Source organism: Salvelinus namaycush, chromosome 41 (assembly GCF_016432855.1).
Source record: "Salvelinus namaycush isolate Seneca chromosome 41, SaNama_1.0, whole genome shotgun sequence".
Classification (NCBI taxonomy): domain Eukaryota; kingdom Metazoa; phylum Chordata; class Actinopteri; order Salmoniformes; family Salmonidae; genus Salvelinus; species Salvelinus namaycush.
This window is the reverse complement of record NC_052347.1, coordinates 12,932,406-12,959,614: the sequence shown is the minus strand read 5'-3', so window position 1 is coordinate 12,959,614 and position 27,209 is coordinate 12,932,406. Positions and strand designations below refer to the sequence as shown.

The 27,209-nt window shown below is 44.2% G+C and overlaps 1 protein-coding gene across 1 annotated transcript; it reads left to right on the top strand.

Moving 5' to 3' along the window:
- Positions 1-1,772: 1,772 nt before the first annotated feature.
- Positions 1,773-26,001, top strand: LOC120034001 (protein phosphatase 1 regulatory subunit 27-like). The gene is made up of 4 exons (XM_038980400.1): positions 1,773-1,781; positions 24,935-25,061; positions 25,440-25,590; positions 25,881-26,001. Exons 1-4 carry the CDS (start codon positions 1,773-1,775, stop codon positions 25,999-26,001), a joined length of 408 nt encoding a protein of 135 aa, XP_038836328.1.
- Positions 26,002-27,209: the final 1,208 nt, after the last annotated feature.

The window sequence follows — 27,209 nt, the reverse complement described above, 5'->3', positions numbered from 1 at the left end:
CAGCCAGAGCCGTCCAGCCAGGATCAGCCAGAGCCGTCCAGCCAGGACCCGCCAGAGCCGTCCAGCCAGGACCCGCCAGAGCCGTCCAGCCAGGACCCGCCAGAGCCGTCCAGCCAGGATCCGCCAGAGCCAGCCAGCCAGGATCCGCCAGAGCCAGCCAGCCAGGATCCGCCCCTCAGTCCGGTGCTGCCCCTCAGTCCGGTGCTGCCCCTCAGTCCGGTGCTGCCCCTCAGTCCGGTGCTGCCCCTCAGTCCGGTGCTGCGTACATGGAGGGTGGTTGTTAGGAGGAGGCCACAGGGGCGAGTAAGGAGGCGGACAAAGACATTGTTAAGGTGGGGACCACGACCAGCGCCAGAGCCGCCACCGTGGACAGACGCCCACCCAGACCCTCCCCTAGAGTTTATGGTGGTGCGCCCGGAGTTCGCACCTTAAGGGGGGGGTTCTGTCACGTTCCTGACCTGTTTTCCTTTGTCTTGTATTTATTTTAGTTGGTCAGGGCGTGAGTTGGGTGGGTTTGTCTATGGTTGATTTTCTATGTTGGGATTTTTGTGTTCGGCCTGGTATGATTCTCAATCAGAGGCAGCTGTCAATCGTTGTCCCTGATTGAGAATCATACTTAGGCAGCCTGGGTTTCACGTGTGTTTTGTGGGTGTTTGTTTCCGTGTTTGTGTTTTTCACCACACGGTACTGTATCTGTTTTCTGCACTTCGTTTATTTGTTTTGTTTTTTCAGTGTTCAGTTTTTCCGTTATAATAAATCATTCATCATGAACACTAACCACTCCGCGTATTGGTCCGATCCTTCTCGCCTCTCCTCGTCCGAGGAGGAGGAATATGACGACTACCGTTACAGATGACCTTGAGATAAAAGCTGTTTTTCAGTCTCTCGGTCCCAGCTTTGATGCACCTGTACTGACCTCGCCTTCTGGATGATAGCTGGGTGAACAGGCAGTGGCTCAGGTGGTTGTTGTCCTTGATGATCTTTTTGGCCTTCCTGTGACATCGGGTGGTGTAGGTGTCCTGGAGGGCAGGTAGTTTGTCCCCTGTGATGCGTTGTGCAGACCTCACTACCCTCTGGAGAGCCTTACGGTTGTGGGCGGAGCAGTTGCTGTAACAGGCAGTGATACAGCCCGACAGAATGCTCTCGATTGTGCATCTGTAAAAGTTTGTGAGTGTTTTTGGTGACAAGCCAAATTTCTTCAGCCTCCTGAGGTTGAAGAGGCGCTACTGCTCCTCCCTTCTCCTCCCTCCCTGGGCCCTCACCTCCTCCCTGTAGGCCGTCTCGTCGTTGTTGGTAATATAGCCTACCACTGTAGTGTCGTCTGCAAACTTGATGATTGAGTTGGAGGCGTGCATGGCCACGCAGTCATGGGTGAACAGGGAGTACAGGAGAGGGCTGAGAACACAACCTTGTGGGGCCCCAGTGTTGAGGATCAGCGGGGTGGAGATGTTGTTTCCTACCCTCGCCACCTGGGGCCGGCCCGTCAGGAAGTCCAGGACCCAGTTACACAGGGCGGGGTCGAGACCCAGGGTCTCGAGCTTAATGACGAGTTTGGAGGGTACTATGTGTTAAATGCTGAGCTGTAGTCGATGAACAGCATTCTTACATAGCATTCTTACCTCTTGTCCAGGTGGGTTAGGGCAGTGTGCAGTGTGATTGCGATTGCGTCGTCTGTGGACATATTGGGGCGGTAAGCAAATTGGAGGGGGGCTAGGGTGTCAGGTAGGGTGGAGGTGATATGATCCTTGACTAGTCTCTCAAAGCACTTCATGATGACGAAGGTGAGTGCTACGTCATCATGAAGTGCTTTGAGAGACTAGTCAAGGATCATATCATTTAGCTCAGTTATCTTAGCTTTCTTGGGAACTGGAACAATGGTGGCCCTCTTGAAGCATGTGGGAACAGCAGACTGGGATAAGGATTGATTGAATATGTCCGTAAACACACCAGCCAGCTGGTCTGCACATGCTCTGAGGACTGGGCCGTCTGGGCCGTCAGCCTTGCGAGGGTTAACACGTTTAAATGCTTTACTCACGTTGGCTGCGGTGAAGGAGAGCCCGCAGGTTTTGGTAGCGGGCCGTGTCGTTGGCACTGTATTGACCTCAAAACGAGCAAAGAAGTTGTTTAGTTTGTCTTGGAGCAGGACATCGTGATCCGTGATGGGGCTGGTTTTCTTTTTGTAGTCCGTGATTGACTGTAGACCCTGCCACATACCTCTCGTGTCTGAGCCGTTGAATTGCGACTCTACTTTGTCTCTATACTGAGGCTTCCTGTTAAGACAAGGGCTGATTTCAAGGTTTTACTGCTAACCTACAAAGCATTACATGGGCTTGCTCCTACCTATCTTTCCGATTTGGTACTGCTGTACATACCTACACATACGCTACGGTCACAAGACGCAGGATTCCTAATTGTCCCTAGAATTTCTAAGCAAACAGCTGGAGACAGGGCTTTCTCCTATAGAGCTCCATTTTTATGGAATGGTCTGCCTACCCATGTGAGAGACGCAGACTCGGTCTCAACCTTTAAGTCTTTATTGAAGACTCATCTCTTCAGTAGGTCCCATGATTGAGTGTAGTCTGGCCCAGGAGTGTGAAGGTGAACGGAAAGGCACTGGAGCAACAGTTCCCCTCTCTCCACTGGGATTCTCTGCCTTTAACCCTATTACAGGGGCTGAATCACTGGCTTACTGGTGCTCTTCCATGTCATCCCTATAAGGGGTGCGTCACTTGAGTGGGTTGAGTCACCGACGTGGTCTTCCTGTCTGGGTTGGCGCCCCCTTTTGGGTTGTGCCGTGGCGGAGATCTTTGTGGGCTATACTCGGCCTTGTCTCAGGATGGTAAGTTGGTGGTTGAAGATATCCCTCTAGTGGTGTGGGGGCTGTGCTTTGGCAAAGTGGGTGGGGTTATATCCTGCCTGTTTGGCCCTGTCCAGGGGTATCATCGGATGGGGCCACAGTGTCTCCTGACCCCTCCTGTCTCAGCCTACAGTATTTATGCTGCAGTAGTTTATATGTCGGGGGGCTAGGGTCAGTCTGTATATATCTGGAGTATTTCTCCTGTCTTATCCGGTGTCCTGTGTGAATTTAAGTATGCTCTCTCTAATTCTCTCTTTCTCTCTTTCTTTCTTTCTCTCTCTCGGAGGACCTGAGCCCTAGGACCATGCCTCAGGACTACCTGGCATGATGACTCCTTGTTGTCCCCAGTCCACCTGGCCGTGCTGCTGCTCCAGTTTCAACTGTTCTGCCTGCGGCTATGGAACCCTGACCTGTTCACTGTGATTACTATTATTTGACCATGCTGGTCATTTATGAACATTTGAACATCTTGGCCATGTTCTGTTATAATCTCCACCCGGCACAGCCAGAAGAGGACTGGCCACCCCTCATAGCTTGGTTCCTCTCTAGGTTTCTTCCTAAGTTTTGGCCTTTCTAGGGAGTTTTTCCTAGCCACCGTGCTTCTACACCTGCACTGCTTTCTGTTTGGGGTTTTAGGCTGGGTTTCTGTACAGCACTTTGATATATCAGCTGATGTAAGAAGAGCTATATAAATACATTTGATTTGCTTAGCTTGTTTGATTGCCTTTCGGAGGGAATAGCTACACTGTTTGTATTCGGTCATGTTACCGGTCGCCTTGCCCTGATTAAAAGCAGTGGTTCGCGCTTTCAGTTTTGCACGAATGCTGCCATCAATCCACGGTTTCTGGTTGGGGAAGGTTTTAATAGTTGCTGTGGGTACAACATCACCAATGCACTTGCCTATAAACTCGCTCACCGAATCAGCGTATTCATCAATGTTGTTTTCCAACGCTATGCGGAACATATCCCAGTCCACGTGATTGAAGCAATTTTGAAGCGTGGAATCAGAGTGGTCGGACCAGCGTTGAACAGACCTGCGCATGGGTGTTTCCTGTTTAAGTTTCTGTCTATAGACTGGGAGCAACAAAATGGAGTCGTGGTCAGAAACATCTGCATTAATCTATGTGATCATAATTAGCATGAACTATATATCCCTGTATCCCTGTATTAAGCATAGGCTCATGTCTAATAGCCTGCTCTAAACCATTGTTCAGACCATGGTATAGGCATACACTTCAGAGTACCAGTGAAGCTCCTTGAAATTCAAGGTGATATATTTCAGCCCTGAATTGTGACCACAAATAGTCACAATTCTAACTCTCTTTCTTTCAGCTTAAATTACCTCAAGGAATACTCTCCAACAATCTTTGGAGCCTTGACTTTTAAATTGATTGGTGCGTTTACACAGAAAGGGTGTTATTTAAAACTGAGCCCCAACTAAATATAGCCTTGAAATTCCCATGGTGCCCTCCTTGTGTGATGGGTGCAGCAGCAGGCCTGCTGTTTGTGTTCTTGAAGACGTGTGTCTTAGTTTCTCTGGGTCTGAGCACATCATATGATAAGCATACCTATAATAGTTTTCAGGCAAAATGTCCACAATCGAAGTGCATCCAAGCCAAAGTACACAATACATTTTTCTATGTGCTGTTAAACATGCCGTAACTTTCCTGTCTCTTTTATGTCAACTTAAAATAAGCAAAGGTAACACTGAAAGTCAAACAAATTAATTTATCATTGATACTTTTCCGGGCAACACTATTTTGGTCTTCTCTCTGTAAGAAAATATTGACCAATTCCCATGGAAACGATGTCCTTGTGCCTTGAGGGTTCAGCAACTCTAGAGTCCAGAGGCATGGGAACCATGATGGCCATGCCATACATCTCGGGCCAGGTGGTGGACGCCGGACGCTCCCATTTGCAGAGCAAATAGCCCGATTTAGTTTGGGGTGGTCTGTCGTCCGTGCTAGGAGCAAGGCTCAGATTAGAGGCTCTGAAAGCTGTCAGATCATCCCTTTGTGGATGCCTGCCACAGCATGTTCAAAGACACGCATAGAGGGCAGCGCTGATAAACAGTCAATGGAAATGTGCCACATTATGTGATGCACAGCAAACTTTGTAGCCTCCATGTTTTGCAATAGTTGATGCCTACAATGAAGGCACAGAAATGTAGGTGTAACTGTCGGTCACCACTTCCATGGGCTGTGAAAAGGGTCACATATCCAGGGTACCTTTGGCCTTGATTATTACAATCCTGTAAACTCTTCAAACCAGAAAAGAGGATGGCCGTGTCTGAATATGTGTACTTGCATTCCAAATACTAAGCTGATTGAGTATTCGAAAATAGAACAATTGAGAGTATGTGATATTCCGATAATTAAGTATGCTTTAAAATGCCAGCATCTTATATTGATTTTGGCTTTTCATCAACACTGAACAAAAATTTAAAACGCAACATGCAACAATTTCAAATATTTTACTGATTTACAGTTCATATAAGTAAATCAGTCAATTGAAATAAATTCATTAGGCCCTAATCTATGACTGGGAATACTGATATGCATCTGTTGGTCCACAGATACCTTTAAAAAAAGTAGGTGTGTGGATTACTGTTAGTGGAATTAAATAATTCCTCCAATATACTCATTAATTAAATTCAATCTGTCTATTTATAAGAATTTGTAAGATACTTATTAACATAAAATAGACAGGATACAGTCTTATTAAAATTAGATAATAGTGTTTATTCTCGGAGCACGCTGCCATTTGATCATAAACACAGGTTTATATACAAGATATGACGTCATAGGTTACAGAATAAGTCTCATTGTCCTGACAAATAGAAAACAGGTTCAAAAGTTCATTCCAACTTCACAGGGCACACACATGACACACATATAATCAATTATCCTGAAGGCTCACTATAATTTATTACCACTTTAGCAGACAACTCAAGATAATGGAAGACCTAAAAAGTTACCCACAGCCTTATCTAAACACCTCAGGGCTAAGTTGGGTCAGTTCAACCATAGTTTAACGACCCTTTCTGCTTATTTTATGACCCACAACACAAATCTCTTTTCACCAGGCATGCAGAGTTCAATTAGTTATAGTTTTATCTAAAGCTAGAATTTGTTTTAACTATTTATTAACAAAATTCCTAACAATCCACCCTAAATAACAAAACAATTCATAGCTACATATCAAATATCATATAGAAACATAAATGTTTATACAAGAATAAAACCAATCCAATACATGTATTTACACTCCATCAACATCAATGACTGTTCTAACCTTCATCAGAAACATAACTCTATTTAGGATTTTCGTTACAATCTTCATTAAAGAAACAGTCTATACATTGAAACATGTAACCGTCTAAATTCTCTAAACGTCAAATACAGTTTCATCCAATCTCGGTTCCTCATAATTAAAAGATCCGGAATCGTTCTCCACTAGATCCGGCCCCATACATTCATCCTTCCACTGGTCAGAGCTTAGAATTGATCCGTACTTCATCATCTGTTGTGTCATCAATTTCTCCAGAATCCTGGAAATTAGAACTTTCACACACGGAATCAAACCACATCCGCACAAAACTAATACAGTCACACAGGTGAAGGTAGCCCATAACACAGTAATCATGACATTTTTCCATTTCCCAAACATACTGTCAAACCAATTAGTCAGAAAAGTATCCACCCCTGAGGTCACTGCCAACTCGTGAGCTAGGATGGTTAAACCTGCCAAGGCCTTGGTCACTGATCCATCCGGAGCTGTGTTATTTGGGATAAACGTACAGCACATCGACCCGAATAACACACAAACCCCACCCTTTTCTGCCAATAACATATCTAACACGATTCTATTCTATTCTGCCAAGCCATTCATTACATCTCTGGTATAATTGATCTAGTCCACATTCTTATTGAGAGTGGACCACTAGAAAATACTTGACTCTAATCCTGCTAAGATCTAATTCCTCGCTTTGAATTGGATCTGAGTAAGGGTAAAGAGCATGCCTAACTGCACTAGTGCACAACTACCGTTCCAATTGGTAGGCAGGTTAGGTCACAGCTTCATACCTCCACACTCTAAACCTTTTCATCTGCCAGTCAGGTCCCTCATTGTCTTCTCGGTTGTAACATACTCAGTCCTATTGCATGTACTGACTTCCCCTACTTCCCATCCGTGTGTTATGTAGCGATCCATAAAATCCTGTCACTGTGAAAGAGAAAATCTGGATGTAATCGGCACCTGGGGACACATATCACAGATCAATGCAACTGTCATAGTTCAGCTTCCTGCCCTCTTGAACCGCTTTATCATACAGGCCATTCCATGGGTGTAGCAATTCCATCAAATGGAAAGGAAATGGTTATGAACTGAGGATTTGCTGAGGCATGCCTAGCATTATTCTTTCGCCACAGATCTGGCTTTATATTGAAACAATTCTAACCATAGGTTAGAATCGCCATAACAGTTTCCACCTCAATCACTTCCTTAAAATCTTTCATCTGAACCATCCACATCGGCCCTTGGCTCTGGACAACTCTACGGTCAGTATCTGCTTTGTCTCGGGCTCTGCTTGTATTCTGGCTGACTATCATCTGCTCTAACTTCTCGTACTCGGAATGGCACTAGGTTGTCAACTGAAACCCTTACTTTCACTACTCTCCATCTTCCATACTGGGTATGTAGATTTATGTAGCCCTCATGATGTGAGCTATAACCTGTTTCCATGAACTACACAGGGACTTTCATAGATGTCTTCCACAATGGCTGCTCTTAGTCCTAAACTGCCAAGGAATCAGAGGCCCCATTTGGTCTACATAGAACTCCACTGAGACTTCCTTCCCAATCCCACTCTCACTTCCTGTTTATCCAGATCAAGTGATCTCTTATGCTTGGTTAATACAAAATCCTCATTGTCTAACTATGTGTCAATATTACCCTCTGGCCTTCTTGGGGTTCATGGTGTATCAGGAATATGGCTCCCACAACCAGACAGCTCAGGATGGACCGCCCACCTATAAAGCCCCACCCTCTCCCAGAGAAAACATCATCAGCAAGAAGCCAGACACACTTTCACTTCTATGAACAAACACAGGAATGGAATGACGGGAAAAGGAAATCTTCATCCGAGAGATGGCCCCCGGAATTCTGTTAATTCCAGTTCTCCTCTCGGACACTGTGCTTGTTCGACAGTGTCAATGTGTCTTACCCTCCCGCAGTGTGATATGAATCCGGGTAGCTCTTTCAGCTAGCTGTTACCAGGAGTCCTTGGTATGGTCCCCCCAACAGGCCTCAGGGACTGGATTGAGTGACTTCACCTGTAATTCACCTGTAGTGCATAAAATCTTGGACATACAGGTTTGGTTAAACAAACAACCTTTTCATGTAATCAACAATACTTCTTTCTATTTCTATATCTGCTTGTTTAGCTAGAATTTTTTTATTTATTAGTTTATCATCCAATAGGCCACATCCTATCCTAGACCACAACTTACCCATCCCCCCTTTGTTACCTGGCTCTGCCAGGTAACAACCTTGCCTAACCTAACCAATTACTTAGGTAAAATTAGTGTAAATTATCCTTATGTCTGACATTATCATGTAGGAACGCCCCTTTCATTCGCCGCATGTCCAATTCTCCCTTGGGCGTCCATTCATATCTATCCTTTTCCAATTCTCTGTCAAGTGACTTATCTACTTTAAAAGGTATCTGTGCTGCTTATATATGTTCTTAAATATATATATATTTATTGATTTAAACCGTATCCCTCTTCTCACCTATCTTATTTCACAGCCTACCTTGCTCATGTCCTGGTTCCCCCCTCTCCACTCTGCTCTCAAACCTTCAAGATCTCAACAGTGCGTGGCAGACCCCTCTGTCTGCCTTTTTCTCATAATAGTCAATAACAACTATGTGTTCCATCCAAATATTAACTAAATGTCTCACTGTTTTGACTTTATCTAAAATCATGGATTTAAAAAAAAAAACATGTCTTATAGTGTCAATCTCTAAAGTCCTTACATAACCTTAATCAGCCTATCTCCATCCTATCAATAATCCTAAATCATCACATATGCCATATACCCCTGTCAATTTTAATACTATTTAAATAAAAATCTTCTAATGGCCAAAACAAATGGTAACCATATCAAATCCTTTCTTTACTAATAAGCTCTCCCCCCCAGGAGTCCACTGTTTTTTATTAAATAATAACATTGGTTAACCTTAAACTCAGTCTCATAAATAATTAATATATGTTTTACAGTGTGGATACCTTATCCACAGTAAATTACCACTCCAAAGAACTAAAACTTATTTATTCTCATAAATAATTTTAATGCTTATGTATTTTCCTGCCCTATTGGCTTAAAATATCTCCTGTCCAAACCTCAATGTATCATATCTTTCCTCATTTATTATCGATGACTAAGGGGATTTTTCCAGTTGTAATACCAAATCAATAATAGTCAATTAATTTACCTCAAAACTAGTATCCCAAATGACCACAAATGCATTATCTTCATGGCCCTCCCCCGAAGCTGATCAGACTTCAAGAGACAGCCATGATAAAGGTCAAAGGTTATACCACCCTTGTATAGTCATGTTCCTAGACATTTTAAAGAACCCTTTATCCTTAAAATCGAAAAATTCACTTGTGTAATTAAAACTCAGAAGATAAAAACTCATAAAACTCCAAATGTGAGCATGCCCCTTTAAAATACCTTTGCACTAAAACAAATAGTCCTAACAAATGTTTTATGTGTGTATATTTGCAAACCTTAATGAAAAAACAAAAACCTTTCAGGCCCTTTCCAATTTGGTCGTTTATGGCCTCAATCTCACTCCTCAATCTCAATCTCAATCTCTCCCCAAGATAATAGTCCCAGGAAACATTCAAGAGACAATAAAACTCGCACTCTCCCAGGAAAAACACCAAACGCCTAACTAGCATTCACTGTGCTACATCGATTCAGAAACTCAAAAGTGAACTATTAACCAAACCTAATGATAATTCCTCTTTACCTCAAATCATTAATCAAAAGTTTTAAACAACGTCAATGTATATGCGTACTTAAGTGAACATGCTAGCCTTAGATGCAATTAACCTGATATTTATTATCCAACCGTATTACTTTTTTCTTCCGTCACAAATGTCGTACATTTCTCAGTGTAAGAAATCAGTAATTTAATCCCAGGTATTTAACAAAAATGTAAACGTATTTTCCCATGGCTCCTTCAACTTACATATTTTAGATAACTTCCATCCGTCCCGGAAGAAGGAATCCTACTTAAACACACCAGAATACAATGTTTATAATCAATAACCATCAGAATCCATTATCACTATGTTTTACGATTCAGACATTCAGATCTCCCTTTCTCACAGCCAAATATAGTCCAATAAACACCATAAATCAATGATGCCCAACTAGCGAATCTGTTGCTAGTTTTTAGCATCTTTCCTAACTACCCTGACGATTTACAGCTACTTTTAAAAATGTATCTGGAAATGTTTATTAACTTCTGAAAAGTGACTCAAAACCATAATGGACGCATTTTCCTTCTAAATGACACAAACACTTTTCTCTGCCACACCCCAGTCACAACATCATTGCCGTGGCGACAAAAGTGCCTTGTGAGTGATGTCATCAACAGGCGCTCAACCCAGACCCAAGCCGCAACGACTTTCAATGAATTGTAAATAATTGTTGGCTGTCTGCAGCAACAGTAGTACGGGTTCGATAAACCAAACCTAATTTATCACATCTGTTGAATCAGAACTTACAACATCTCTCAATCAAAATTGTACTGCCAGAAGTACAGAAAAGAGTGGGAGTCTGTCCCTAAACTACTTTCAAATTAATTTGAGTAACGTAAATGTGTATTCAACGTAACGACGCAGTTTTGCGTTATCACCATACAATTAATTCTCTCTTCATTATTATTTTAGAATTCATTAGAATTTAGTAACTATCTCTTCCTTGATTCAGCATTTTAATTACGACTATATTCCCAATACATTATTCAAACATATAATTTAGGCAACAGACATCGTCTTGCATCGAAATTCGCTTCGTTATTTTATTTATTTATATTTTGATAAATCAGTCACTCAATTTAACCTAAACAATCCATTAAAATAGTTCAATTTATATCTTATACAAACACTAGCAACTATAACTTTCTAGGCAAAACATACAAATAGTTTAATTACAATCAAAAACTCTGATTTTAGTCAAAGCATTTACCAGGAACTGAACCCCGACCTCCTGCGTTGCAGTCGAGAATTTTACCACCAAACCACAAATGCTATTTGGGAAACCAAGACTCTCCGCAAATAAACCTATCTTACAATTGTCTGTATTCATAGAATCAAGACACGCAACTATCGGCAATTCTCAGGAAAATAGCCCTAGTTTAAAGATACAAGCATTGTAGGATTTCTCATTAATCTCGCTTTCGTCGTTACTGACTCTCTCTTTTTTCACCCGATTGTCGCGCCTTACCTTTCCCTTAGTTAAATTACAATCTCGGTGATTGTGTCCAATCCTGTCACAATGTTTGCAGGGAGTGTTACACTCCCGGGCGAAATGTCCAGTTTCATTATAATTAAAACATTTTCTATTTTTCTTTTGACTCACCCTATCCGCTTTTCTCGACTTTTTTCCTTTCTCTACCTCTATTATCCCTTCCTCGGCTCCAGCAGGCTTCACATATATGGGTGGTGATATTGCGGGTAGCTCCTGCAGCCGTATTCTCACAACCACTATTTCATCAACAGGATTACCTCTGTATTCTTGGTATCCTAGCGAAGGATATAGTTTGTTACCCTCACCCCCGCCCATTCGGCTAACTTTTTCATCTGTGGGAGCGGAGTGCAGCGTATCTTGGCTCTCTTTAGATTTCTTTCTGTTACTACCCTCTACTCTTTTCCTAGCTTCCGAAAGCCAGACTCTAGCTGTGTATAACCCCTGTTTATTCTGCTTCTTCTCATCCTCACCACACTCCTTATGTATCTGTTTGATAAGCAATTCTAGTTTTTCAACATTTAACCTACCATCAAATCCATAATGCTTACTCCATTTTGGACAGAATTCTAAATTACTCTTATCTTTCAGTTCCATAAAACGCTGGTCTCCCGTTAATACCGGGACCTCCTTGGAGGATTTACTACCCATGTTTGATAAATTCTTGCCTTTACTAGTAGTTATGGTATTATCACCTATCTATGTCTTTCTATTTATTTATTTATTTCTCTATGTGTGTGTTACCATTTCCTACCGCTCTCACAATCTAGGTGTATATATTTCTATGTTATGTGCGTTTTACCATTACCTAGTTATAATCTATGTGTATGAATTTATATGATTCTCTTCCCTGGAAACTTTATCTATAGCGTTGTTATCGATCAGACATTAGATCTCACTTTAAACTATCAGTTATTAGCCAGGGGACACACTTCACTGGTCAAACTCTGGTTGTATTTATCCAATCTCACTTCGCTATATTAAGTTTCCCTCCCACTCTTTTGGATATTATTTCTTTCAGTATTAATAGGTTCAGTTATTCCGTTCGTGTCACGTTCCTGACCTATTGTTCCTTTTTCTTTTATTTATTTAGTTGGTCAGGGCGTGAGTTGGGGTGGGTTGTCTTTGTGTGTTTTTGTATTGTCTAGGGTGTTGTATGGTTTAGGGGGTTAAGTAGAGTAGATGGTTTAGTGTTCAGTGTAGGTGTCTAGGAAAGTCTATGGTTGCCTGAATTGGTTCTCAATTAGAGACAGCTGGTTATTGTTGTCTCTGATTGGGAGCCATATTTAAGGCAGCCATAGGCTTTAGCTGTTGTGGGTAATTGTCTATGTGTAGTGTTTGTGTCAGCACTATTTATATGTATAGCTTCACGGTCGTCAGTTTGTTATTTTGTTAGTTTGTGTATAGTTGTTCGTTTCTTGTTTTTTCTCTCTTCTTTAATAAAAGAAGATGTATTTTGCACACGCTGTGCCTTGGTCCACTATCTCACAAGAAGACGATCGTGACAGAATTACCCACCAATCTAGGACCAAGCGGCGTGTCAAGCGGCAACAGGACCCACCTACACAGGATTCATGGACATGGGAGGAGATACTGGATGGTAAGGGACCTTGGGCACAACCGGGAGAATATCGCCTCCCTCGTGAAGAGCTGGAGGCAGCTAAAGCCGAGAGGAGGCGATATGAGGAGGCAGCACGGAAGCAAGGCTGGAAGCCCGTGAGTACAACCCAAAAATTTCTTGGGGGGGGGCCTTAAAGGGAGTGTGGCGAAGTCAGGTAGGAGACCTGCGCCTACTCCCTGTACTTACCGTGGAGAGCGAGAGTATGGGCAGACACCGTGTTACGCAGTAGAGCGCATGGTGTCTCCTGTACGCGTGCATAGCCCGGTTCGGTACATTCCAGCTCCACGTATCGGCCGGGCTAGAGCCGGATGTCATGAAGCCGGCCCAATGCATCTGGCCACCAGTGCGTCTCCTCGGGCCGGCTTACATGGCACCAGCCTTACGCATGGTGTCCCCGGTTCGCCTACATAGCCCGGTGCGGGTTATTCCACCTCCCCGCACTGGTCGGGCGACGGGGAGCATACAACCAGGTAAGGTTGGACAGGCTCAGTGCTCAAGGGAGCCAGTACGCCTGCACGGTCCGGTATTTCCGGCGCCACCTCCCCGCTCCAGCCCAGTACCACCAGTGCCTACACCACGCACCAGGCTTCCTGTGCGTCTTCAGAGCCCTGTGCCTCCTCCACGCACTAGCTCTATGGTGCGTGTCTCCAGCCCTTTACCACCAGTGCCTACACCACGCACCAAGCCTCCTGTGTGTCCCCAGAGTCCTGTGCGTCCTGTTGCTGCTCCCCGCACTAGCCCTGAGATGCGTGTCCTCAGCCCGGTACCACCAGTTCCGGCACCACGCACTAGGCCTAATGTGCGTCCCCAGGGTCCAGCATGCCCTGTTCCTTCTCCCCGCACTAGCCCTGAGATGCGTGTCCTCAGCCCGGTACCTCCAGTTCCGGCACCACGCACCAGGCCTACAGTGCGTCTCAGCCGGCCAGAGTCTGCCGTCTGCCCAACGGCGCCTGAACTGCCCGTCTGCCCAACGGCGCCTGAACTGCCCGTCTGCCCAACGGCGCCTGAACTGCCCGTCTGCCCAACGCCGTCTGAACTGTCCGTCTGCCAAGCGCCGCATGAACTGCCCGTCTGTACTGAGTATTCAAAGCCGCCCGTCTGTACTGAGCCTGCAAAGCCGCCCGTCTGCCATGAGCCTTCAGAGCCGTCCGCCAGACAGGAGCCGCTAGAGCCTTCCGCCAGACAGGAGCCGCTAGAGCCTTCCGCCAGACAGGAGCAGCCAAAGCCTTCCGCCAGACAGGATCAGCCAGAGCCTTCCGCCAGCCATGATCAGCCAGATCCGTCAGCCAGCCATGAGCAGCCAGATCCGTCAGCCAGCCATGAGCAGCCAGATCCGTCAGCCAGCCATGAGCAGCCAGATCCGTCAGCCAGCCATGAGCAGCCAGATCCGTCAGCCAGCCATGAGCAGCCAGATCCGTCAGCCAGCCATGAGCAGCCAGATCCGTCAGCCAGCCATGAGCAGCTAGATCCGTCAGCCAGCCATGAGCAGCCAGATCCGTCAGCCAGCCATGAGCAGCCAGATCCGTCAGCCAGCCATGAGCAGCCAGATCCGTCAGCCAGCCATAAGCCGTCCAGCCAGGATCCGCCAGAGCCGTCATCCAGCCAGGATCCGCCAGAGCCGTCATCCAGCCAGGATCCGCCAGAGCCGTCATCCAGCCAGGATCCGCCAGAGCCAGCCAGCCAGGATCCGCCAGCCAGCCAGGATCCGCCAGAGCCAGCCAGCCAGGATCCGCCATCCAGCCAGGATCCGTCCCTCAGTCCGGAGCTGCCGTCCCTCAGTCCGGAGCTGCCCCTTATCCTGGTGCTGCCCCTTATCCTGGTGCTGCCCCTTATCCTGGTGCTGCCCCTTATCCTGGTGCTGCCCCTTAGTCCGGTGCTGCCCCTTAGTCCGGTGCTGCCCCTTAGTCCGGTGCTGCCCCTTAGTCCGGTGCTGCCCCTTAATCCAGTGGGGTTAATGTGGAGGGTGGTCATTTGGAGGAGGCTACGAAAGCGGGTAGTGACTACGGTGGGGTGGGGACCACGACCAGTGCCAGAGCCGCCACCGTGGACAGACGCCCACCCAGACCCTCCCCTAGACTTTATGCTGGTGCGCCCGGAGTTCGCACCTTAAGGGGGGGGTTATGTCACGTTCCTGACCTATTGTTCCTTTTTCTTTTATTTATTTAGTTGGTCAGGGCGTGAGTTGGGGTGGGTTGTCTTTGTGTGTTTTTGTATTGTCTAGGGTGTTGTATGGTTTAGGGGGTTAAGTAGAGTAGATGGTTTAGTGTTCAGTGTAGGTGTCTAGGAAAGTCTATGGTTGCCTGAATTGGTTCTCAATTAGAGACAGCTGGTTATTGTTGTCTCTGATTGGGAGCCATATTTAAGGCAGCCATAGGCTTTAGCTGTTGTGGGTAATTGTCTATGTGTAGTGTTTGTGTCAGCACTATTTATATGTATAGCTTCACGGTCGTCAGTTTGTTATTTTGTTAGTTTGTGTATAGTTGTTCGTTTCTTGTTTTTTCTCTCTTCTTTAATAAAAGAAGATGTATTTTGCACACGCTGCGCCTTGGTCCACTATCTCACAAGAAGACGATCGTGACAGTTCGCCTAGGATTACCCTGCCTTCTCACCAAGCCGAATTTATCCTCACCTGTTTTAGGTTAACTTCATTTAGTTATGTCTTTTCAACCATAGTTTAACGACCCTTTCTGCTTATTTTATGACCCACAACACAAATCTCTTTTCACCAGGCATGCAGAGTTCAATTAGTTATAGTTTTATCTAAAGCTAGAATTTGTTTTAACTATTTATTAACAAAATTCCTAACAATTACAAAACCAGTCATTATCTGGTGTGACCACCATTTGCCTCATGCAGCACGACACGTCTCCTTCGCATAGAGTTGATCAGGCTGTTGATTGTGGCCTGTGGAATGGTCTCACTCCTCTTCAATGGCTGGATATTGGAACTGGAACACGCCGTCAATCCATAGCATCCCAAATATGCTCAATATGGCGAGTATGCAGGTCATGGAAGAACTGGGACATTTTCAGCTTCCAGGAATTTTGTGCAGATCTTTGCGATATGGGGACGTGCATTATCATTATGAAACCTTGTGGTGATGGCATGACTGAATGGCAGTCCGGGTGCCTGGTCTCAGACGATCACGCAGGTGAAGAAGCCGGATGTGGAGGTCCTGGGCTGGCGTGGTTACACGTGGTCTGTGGTTGGAGGCAGTTTATGGTAGCGAAATTAACATTAAATTCTCTGGCAACAGCTCTGGTGGACATTCCTGAAGTCTGCATGCAATTTGCACGCTCCCTCAAAACTTGAGACATCTGTGGCATTGTGTTATGGGACAAAACTGCACATTTTAGAGTGGCCTTTTATAGTCCCCAGCACAAGGTGCACCTGTATAATGATCATGCTGTTTAATGTACATTATTTGGCCTTTAATATCACCCACAAAAACACATTGAATAACACATTCATAAATGGCAAAAAAGACAATCAAAAATAAATCATAAGTAATAAGGTTTTGAAGTGTCTGTCCTATAGGAGATATAAGAAAGCTCAGGAAATATGTATATACAGTACCAGTCAAAAGTTTGGACACACCTACTCATTGAAGGGTTTTTCTTTATTTGTTCTATTTTCTACAATGTAGAATAATAGTGAAAACATTAAAACTATGAAATAACACATTTAGAATCATGTAGTAACCAGTTTATTTTTAACAAATCAAAATATATTTTATATTTCAGATTCTTCAAAGCAACCACCCTTTGTCTTGATGACAGCTTAACACACTATTGACATTCTCTCAACCAGCTTCATGAGGTAGTCATTTGGAATGCATTTCAATTAACAGGTGTGCCTTGTTAAAAGTTAATTTGTGGAATTTCTTTCCTTGTTAATGCATTTGAACCAATCAGTTGTGTTGTGAGAAGGTAAGTGTGGTATACATAAGATAGCCCTATTTGGTAAAAGACCAGGTCCATATTATGACAAGAACAGCTCAAATAAGCAAAGAGAAACAACAGTCCATCATTACTTTATGAAATGAAGGTCAGTCAATGCGGAAAATGTCAAAAACTTTGAAAGCTTCTTCAAGTTCAGTAGCAAAAAAATCAGGAGCTATGATGAAACTGGCTCTCATGAGGACCGCCACAGGAAAGGAAGACTCAGAGTTACCTCTGCTGCAGAGGATAAGTTAATTCGAGTTAACTGCACCTCCGATTGCAGGCCAAATAAATGCTTCACAGAGTTCAAGTAACAGACACATCTCAACATCAACTATTCAGAGCAGACTGCGTGAATCCAGCCTTCATGGTCGATTTGCTGCACAGAAACCACTATTAAAGGACACCAATAATAAGAAGAGACTTGCTTAGGCCAAGAAACACGCCAATGGACATTAGACTTGTGGAAATCTGTCCTTTGGTCTGATGAGTCCAAATTTGAGATTTTTGGTTACAACCGCCGTGTATATGTGAGACGCAGAGTCGGTTAACGGATGATCTTTGCATGTGTAGTTCCCACCGTGAAGCATGGATGAGGAGGTGTGATGGTGTGGGGGTGCTTTGCTGCTGACACTGTCTGTGAGGCAGAGTTAACCATCATGGCTACAACAGCATTCTGCAGTGATACACCATCCCATCTGGTTTGCACTTAGTGGGACTATCATTTACTTTTCAACAGGACAATGACCCAACACACCTCCAGGCTGTGTAAGGGCTATTTGACCAAGAAGGCCAGTAATGGAGTGCTGCATCAAATGACCTGGCCTCCACAATCACCTGACCTCAACCCAATTGATATGGTTTGGGATGAGTTGGACCGCAGAGTGAAGGAAAAGCAGCCAACAAGTGCTCAGCATATGTGGGAACTCCTTCAAGACGGTTGGAAAAGCATTCCAGGTGAAGCTGGTTGAGAGAACACCAAGCATGTGCAAAGCTGTCATCAAGGCAAAGGGTGGCTACTTTGAAGAATCTAAAATCTAAAATATATTTTGATTTGTTTAACACTTTTTTGCTTAATACATGACGCCATATCTGTTATTTCATAGATTTGATGTCTTCACTATTATTCTACAATGTAGAAAATATTTAAAAAATTAAGAAAAACCATTGAATGAGTAGGTGTGTCCAAACTTTTGACTGGTACTGTATATATTTTTTACACATATTTAACCCCATTTTTTGAGTAGGCACAAAACTACCTCCATACTTCCATTAATGTTTTAAACCGGTACCGGTTACCTTCAGACGAGTCCCGTGACACTTTGTAGCCCAAACGGATCAGACGCTAAAAACTGAAGTTGGCACATCGATGGTACTGACTTGAAACGAGTCCCCTGACACTTGTGGGTGTCGTAGAACAAAACTGAGACCACCATAGTGTTCGTGAGAGGCTCCTGAGATATTTCCATAGAGTGGTCATACTAGTTTGTAGTATCCGTTCTGATGCTACAGAACACCAATCTAGCAGATGCGGAAGTGCGACATCGGCAAATGCGGTAGATTGAGACGCATCCAATGCAAAACTGATATCTCTAGTTTAAACTGACTGATTTTTTAATGGGGATTATGGGGATTTTGTTTAAATGTTACTTAGATTGATGCACCGATGCGTCAACCGACTCTGGGGGGATATATTCAGGGCCCTAAGTGTGTGGCTCAACCAGTTGTTGGGGGAAAATCGAGAAGTCATGGACACGCTTTCTCATCACTTTTTCTAACATGCAAATTTCCCTGCTATAAATGACCTCATGTCTGCTGTCGATTCAGTCTCACACTTCTGCCACTGTTACTGGTGATTGCAGCTGGCATGGTGGAGGCTCCCTGTGCAAGGACTGAGGATTACTGGCTCCTGATTTAGATGTAGGCTTCCTATTCTGGCCTAGCCACACGTGCCGTAACTGGATCCAGCCGGCCCGAGCGTGTATCTCCCACTGGGCCTGGAGGATCCAGGCTGAGATCCAGTCCCATAGTGTTCACTGTCCAGTAATCCAGGTGTGTCAGTCTGCTCCCTGTCTCTGCCCCCCTGATGAGAGCATAGTGCTGCCACCGATGGGGCTCACTGTGACCGGGGCAGGCCAGGCTGTTCTGAGAAGAGGCTCATCACGCCATGCACAGGAGGCACGCGGTACCTGGCACCCCATCATCAGTACAAGAACGCTGTCTGCCAACTTGGCAATAGGTATGCATTTTGCAGACAGCCCCATGCCCTAGTCCTGCTCAAAATCTGTTAGGAGATAAATCAAAGCTCAGAATATGCACTGAGTGTACAAAACATTAGAACACCCTTTTTCCCTCAGAACAGCCTCAATTTGTTGGGGCATGGACTCTACAAGGTGTCGAAAGCGTTCCACAGGGAAGATGGCCCATGCTAACTCCAATGCTTCCCACAGTTGTGTCAAGTTGGCTGGATGTCCTTTGGGTGGTGGACCATTCTTGACACACAGGAAACTGTTGCGCGTGAAAAACCCAGCAGCGTTGAAGTTCTTGACACACTCAAACTGGTGTGCTTGGCACCTACTACCATACCCGTTCAAAGGCACTTAAATCTTTTGTCTTGCCCATTCACCATTTGAATGGCATACATACACAATGTCTCAATTGTCTCAAGGTTTAAAAATCCTTATTTTTCTCCTCACTTTCATCTACACTGATTGAAATCAATAAGGGATCATAGCTTTCACCTAGACTCACCTGGTAAGTGAGCAGGTGTTCCTAATGTTTTGTTCACTCTGTATGTATGCTCATATCTAAGGATGATCCTGAAAATAATGTGTATGTCAATCATACAATGGAGTGCAACAGGGGACTCCAGTGTTGATCCAGGAATAGCCAATATTCTATGAATTCTTGTGAAATCTTTGCTGACATTGGTTGTTTCACTGTTCTGGTTTCTATGGTTTCATCTCACCTTGAACATATTTAGAGAGTGAGTCACCAACAGTCCAGCCACCAGCTTGATGAAAGTCAACATCAAAGTGTTTTGGAATCCATAGCTGTCCGGTCAACATGACAAGCCTATTTGACAGGTTGTTAACATCACAATGCCTCTGTCTGTCCTCGGCTGTGTCCTAAACCTTTGGTCTGTCGTTATAAGGATCCTAATACTTTGCAGTGGGTACAGATACCTGACTGGTTCAACCGCTTATTTATAGAAGGAAAATGTGCATTGCCAGGTAATTTATAACATAGATCTTAAACTATACAGTGCATTTGGAAAGTATTCAGACCGCTTGACCTTTTCCACATTTTGTTACGTTACAGCCTTATTCTAAAATGTATTAAATTGTTTTTTTTCCCTCCTACCAGAAATGTGGAACTACCAAGAGTCTTCCTAGAGCTGGCCTCTTCCTAGAGATGGGGAGAAGGGCCTTGGTCAGGGAGGTGACCAAGAACCCGATGGCCACCCTGACAGAGCTCCAGAGTTCCTCAATGGAGATGGGAGAACCTTCCAGAAATACAACCATCTCTAAAGCCACTCCTCAGTAAAAGGCACATAAGGCTGCATGACTGCTTGGAGTTTGCCAAAAGGCACCTAAAGACTCTCAGACCATGAGAAACAAGATTATCTGGTCTGATGAAACCAAGGTTGAACTCTTTGGCCTGAATATCAAGCATCACTTCTGGAGGAAACCTGGCAACATCCCTATGGTGAAGCATGGTGGTGGCAGCATCATGCTGTGGGGATGTTTTTCAGTAGCAGGGACTGGGAGATTAGTAAGGATCGTTGGAGGGATGAACGGAGCAAAGTACAGAGAGATCCTTGATGAAAACCTGCTCCAGAGCACTCAGGACCTCAGACTTGGGTGAAGGTTCACCTTCCAACAGGACAACGACCCTAAGCACACAGCCAAGACAACTCAGGAGTGGTTTCGGGACAAGTCTCTGAATGTCCTTGAGTGGCCCAGCCAGAGCCCGGACTTGAACCCGATCTAACATCTCTGGAGAGACCTGAAAATAGTTGTGCAGCGACGCTCCCCATCCAACCTGACCTTGAGAGGATCAGCAGAGATGAATGGGAGAAACTCCCCAAATAGTGGTGTGCGAAGCCTGTAGCGTCATACCCAAGAAGACTTGAGGCTGTAATCGCTGCCAAAAGTGCTTCAACAAAGTACTGAGTAAAGGGTCTAAATACTTATGTAAATATTGTATAAAAAAAAAATATTATACGTTTTTTGGGCAAAAAAATGTCATTGTCAATTTAGGGTATTGTGTGTAAATTGATGAGGGACATTTTTTTAAATCCATTATAGAATAAGGCAGTAATGTAACAAAATGTGGAAAAAGTCAAGGGGTCTGAATACTTTCCCAATGCACTGTATACATAAAGGCTTTGCCAAAGTCATGACACAGCTGCAATTGGAAAACATGGACTGTTCTCTCTTTTCTCATGGACTGTTCTCTCTGCTCCCGTCCGGCAGGCGGTACCGGAGCATCGGGTCTCGGACCTAAAGGTTTAGAGACAGGTCCTTTCCCCAAGCCGTAAGACTTTTCAATAAACAGCTACCACTGTACTACCTGCACAGACTCTATGCTCATCCACAGGTATTTATTATGGGTCCCCATTAGCTGCTGTTATCATGTGTGTGTGTGTGTGTGTGTGTGTGTGTGTGTGTGTGTGTGTGTGTGTGTGTGTGTGTGTGTGTATGTTTGTGTCTACCCACTAAGGCGCACACTGACACTCTTCTCACACACGCATACACACACACACACAACTGACACCACAGACTTACACTCATCACCATGCACAGACCCACTCACCACATACGCTGCTGCTATAGTGATTATAGTGATTACTAACTTGAAACACTACAGTGATTCACACACCAGGAAGCTTTTAACATGGAACTGCTTGGTGGTAATTGACAGTATGCAATACTGTATGTGCTCTATAAGGCATGCGGGAGGTGGGCCTGTATCTATGTATAGCACACTGAATGAAGGGTGATTCAACCCCTACAGATCACGTGAGCACTCCTTTTGGCATGTATCCAAGGGTGATGCAAGAGGACAACAAACAAACAACTCCCACCAAATGAGGCCCTTCTCAGTCTTGGGTGGGTAGGGGCTTTGGGAAGGGGTAGCACCATGGTTCATGGAACTCCACCACCCTCTCACCACACTTCTTTATGAGAGACTGGTGAACTCGATAATCAGTGCATAAAGTCTCTTCCCCGAGCTGGGGTTATAAATTACTCTCACCTCAATTTGTCTAGACATGAGCTTTAAGACTTTTCCACCAGCTCCTCGGTGCAGAATGGCCAGCTGTGCTGGGTGGAGACAGTGCAGGGCTAAAAAAGGTTTATGTTTAGGGCCGGGGTCAGTTCTAATCCGAAGGTAAAGTCACCCATACAGTTCCAATCCCAACGTGGATAATCATAATGAGTTTAAAGGGCCCCTCCAGTTAGGTAATGGATGGAGTTAATGGATGTATGTAACTTAATTTCTTTGTAACTGAATACACAAGCCTATTATACCCCTAATGACAATCAACTGTTCTAGAAGAAGGATGGTTTTGCAACAAGCTTATATCTCCTCCCTCATTGTAATACAATTTGCCATGATGTGATATAACATAAGCCTTGACATTTTGACGGTAAGTGAGACAGTGGATCCTTATAGTGGAACTGTACCTAATGACAGATGCAGAACACACATAACAGGATGTACATTATAGTAGAATGTACTGCTTCTCAAGCCAGGCCTGATAGTAAGATGAGGTCTATGTTGTGGATTCTAGTCAACCATAAAGGTTGCCCCTTAGGGCACAGTAAAGTCTAGCCTGCGAGACCTTGGTAAGAAAAAATCAGTGGGATGGTAGCCATGCTATTTTCGTTGGCTAGCATGGAGCAGCTCCTGTGAAATGTCCAATTCCAAAGCCTTTGAAATCCAGCTTGAACCAGCTCTGCCACTCTTAGAAGTTCCTGCCTGTCTGCTGAGAACAGGTGGTACTGTCACAATGTCCCGGCTGTCACGGTTCACATGCACAACTTCCAACTCACAAAATCATATGACATGAAAATGGAGTAAACACAGTACCAACTTTACTACATTTCAAAACATTGCTTTGGGATTTCAGCTAATCAGATTTCCAAATATGATTGAAGGTCACACAGATTGAAAGATCACTGCACTGTAAAGGGCCTTATTTTTTAAACCAAAACCATCTGATATTTTAATGCCATCTAGAGAAATGGGTTACATTTCGCAGCATAGATTTATGTCTCGATGACACAACTGTTGGCCAAGACTGCGCTCCTGCACTGAACTCCCTGAATGGCTGGATACTATTGGCCCAGTGGTTCCTGAACGTCCTGTATGGCAAGATACTATTGGTCCAATGGGTCCAGGCAAGTGAGTGTAGATCAGATGTCAACCATGTGATGGGGTTACTGTTTGCTCTAATAGCAGAGATGCTACGGTCAAAATATTGATCCTTCCAAAGTTTCAAGACCTGTCACAATAAGAATAGATACAGTAGTTGTTCAAGCAACCAAAAAGTATGTTATCCTTTCATGGCAAATAAAATAACTTTTGAAGACCTTGTTTGTCTGCTGTTTTCTTAATGTCAAATAACGTGTCCTAAATTCTCGTACATTACCTCTGTTGAAATAGTTCAAGTATTCAGGTTTTTGTTGTTTTGAGGCGAGAGTTCTTGAACCCTTCCAAAGTAACAAAAACAAAATGTCAAACAAATTCTGAAAATCACATATAAGCCATGTGACTCGACATGTGACTCTCACACTGTTAACCACCATGACCATGTGTCAGTGCTATCGCTTGTGAAATTCCAAAAAAGGCTGCCTGACCTGTACCCAGGGGCCATAAAAACACGTCTACACTGAACTGTAAACATTTCATTTCCCTCAACTGTTAATGACAGTTTGTTCCTCTCCTCTCCTCTGATGTTGATCATGGACATTTTGATGTGATGTGGTATTAGACATGTTGGGCAAGTTCATAAAGACCCCAATGTGTTTGTGCTATGGAGTTAGGGGTGGAGGCCGTGTCAGGGGTCATGTGACAGCATAGTGGGAGGAGCCTGGCCTGGCAGAGACCACTCCGTTCCAAGCTAAAGTCACTCGATATGAGGGATGACGGGCCCCAAAATAGCCCTCCAGAGTGTATATAGGGACCCTCTCCCACCTGCTCCATCAGACCACCAGCCTGTACAAAGCCAGAGGATACTGTAGTGACATACAAAAGGACGGGAGAAATAAGACAGGACGCATGAAGGAGAAATCCGGAGAACCAGAAGGAAAGAAAGACATAAAAAGAGGAAGTTTGGCCAGTGAGAATTGACTTTGGGAAAGTTTTGGTACTCTGCAGAGAGAGTAGCCGTGCTACTCTGGTTGGAAACTCAAGGATCAGAAGGAAGTGAGAAAAGTCAAGGACGATAAGCGTGAAAAGGACAAAGGAATTTGTTTCCCCTGACTGGATTGCAAAGTTTTCTTGGATTTCTCCCACCCCTCCTCCTGGGCTGAGCGCATAGGGGGAGGAAGAACCGTGTTGACTGCAGGGATGAAGTATAGCTACCAGCTACCAGTGTCATCGTACACCACGCGATATAGTCAGTACACACCAATGACATACACACCAACACACTACACCCCCACCAATTACACACCTACGCATTACACCCCCAGCAATTACACACCTACGCACTACACCCCCACCAATTACACACCTACGCACTACACCCCCACCAAATACACACCCACTTCATATACCAAAACAAAGTACAGCTCAACTCACTACACCCCCACAAGCTACACCCCATCACTTTACACACCTACACACAAAACCAGTTCCAGTTACACCCCTTCGTACAGCAAAGGAACACGCTACAGTGCTGCTACACGTCGCACAGCACACATACCTGCACAGCAGACTCCTGCACCTCTACCACTCAAGCCAGTCCGGGCTGTACACTTCTCCAATGACATTATCTTCCAGGACCTTGTCCGACATGGTGAGATGGAGCAGATTGGACGCTTTATGAGAGCGAAGAAAGTAAGTCTGCATACCCTCTTCCCATCTGGTGAGTGAATCTATAAATACATAAAGACAGAGGAAAGGTGTTGAGAGATTGACAGGAGTTACCACAGCAGGCAAAGGCACCTACAACTGTCTGCATGGAAATATAGTCACTAACTACAACAGCTTATTTTTAGGAGTGATATTGTGTTGACAAATATAAAACTACTGAGAAGTTAATGGGTCTCAAATATTTATTTATATTCTTAACCAGTCAAAGAATAAATGCTCTAAATAATTTTTTGACAAATGCATAGTGAAAGTTCAGAAAAGTTCTGAAGTTAAAAGCAGGGGTTGAAATGACAGAAAAGCAGTGTAAGGGTATGTACAGTGCAGCTGAGCCCTCTTCTGACTGTGCCCATGTATGGTGTTCTGTGTACAGGTATGGCAGCACTCCATGAGGCCGTACTCACAGGGAACCTGGATTGCGTGAAGCTGCTGGTGAAATATGGAGCTGATGTCCACCAGAGAGATGAGGACGGCTGGACGCCGCTGCACATGGCCTGCAGTGATGGCTTCCCCGAAATCGCCAGGTTGGTGTACAAATGAAACACAAACTCATAAAACGTACACAGAAATATTTCCCTACAGTACGGAGACCACAAAACAAAACATTCAATTGATCTATCATGCAACATTGCTGCCTCTTTGAGAAATAACTCTTCTGACAAAAGGCAGGTAGTGATTTGCTAACCATACTGACCTCGGTGACCTGATTGAACCAGACATGCAGCATTTCATAGCCAGTGTGAATATAGACAATGAAGATGCCTTGTGTGAATGTGACTTGTGCTGAACAACACTGTATTTTGTTCCTCCTTAGCTACCTGCTCTCTCTTGGTGCCAGTGCATTTGCAGAGAACGAGAACGGGGAGAAGCCAGCAGACCTCATTGACCCAGACTGTAAGGAGCTGGTCAATCTATTTGAGGCAGGCTGTGTGTAACTCACTGGCCACCTATAGAACAGGACCTGAAGGAGCTTGATGTGGACAGATGGATAGTGTACCCTGGTCCTGAGACTAGCTTCTTGGAATGGAAAAGCCCAGCCAGAGAGAAGGAGAAAGACTGGGACAAGGGACCAGGCCACTTTTCCTGCTACAGAGCACCTGTAGCCTATTCTTTGCTAAATGCATAATTGTGACTCACAATGCTTTTTGGAGAGGTTTTGTATATCAAGTTGGACAATGCTTTGTAAAGGTTATTATTTTTTGTAACTTTTTCATTCTTTGCTTAAAAGAAGTTGGCAAATTTTTGTTTGGTGCTTTTCCACAAAAACATGCAAACCAGTCTTGTCACTAGTTGTCACAAACAGCATATCAGGCTGTTCATAGCACCAGCATCTTTCAGTTTCCCAGATCATGTAGCACCACATACCAAAAAATACAGTGTGACACAACACAGTAAACAGGTGTTATTTAATCTGTGTAATGAATCAATAGGGTATGTCTTCATTCTGATTACCCAATGAGATCATCCAGCCCAATTCTGTGATCAATCTTGTAAAAATCTGACTGTCCATTGCTTGAATTTTCCACAAAACTACGCAGCATTGAGGAGAGTTCCTGCATATGGGCAGAGACTATTTTCAACTCACTGCTTCCAAAATACAGATAGAGTACAGACTGTATTTGGCATTGTTCTCTGCATTTAGCCTGTATGTTTATGGCTTGGGAAAAGTTGTGTGTATCCTCTCTGCTGAGCAGAGAGAGGGCGTCAATAACAATTCACATCAAAAATTACATTTCATTTGGTAGGCCAGAGATCATTGGAAAATAGCTACTATGCCATACATGCACTGGTGCTGCTGTATTGGCATTTTTCCTATTATCCTTGGCAGTTGTTATTTTCTGAAATAGTTAACAGTGTTGATGAAAGTGTAAGTGGTATTCTGCCCATTTCAACTAATCTAATGAATTTCACCAATGAAAGTCTTATTTTTTTACAAAATATTTTCATAAATAAAGGTGTTTTTTATAAATATTGATGAAATTAATTGGTGAGGACGCAATTATTTTCTATCTCACTGATTGACCCTTGATGGAAAAATCTACGTAGCCTATTATAGGTTATGATAAGGATCACCTAGAGGAAAAAGGTGACGAGCTGCTAATTCACATCATTTCATTAAAATAACATTTTTACGTTTTTTTAA

Excerpts from the sequence above, each read along its gene's own strand:
- LOC120034001 (XM_038980400.1), top strand. Across the intron at positions 25,062-25,439 it reads GCATACCCTCTTCCCATCTG|GTATGGCAGCACTCCATGAG; the intron begins GTGAGTGAATCT and ends TTCTGTGTACAG. Across the intron at positions 25,591-25,880 it reads GGCTTCCCCGAAATCGCCAG|CTACCTGCTCTCTCTTGGTG; the intron begins GTTGGTGTACAA and ends GTTCCTCCTTAG.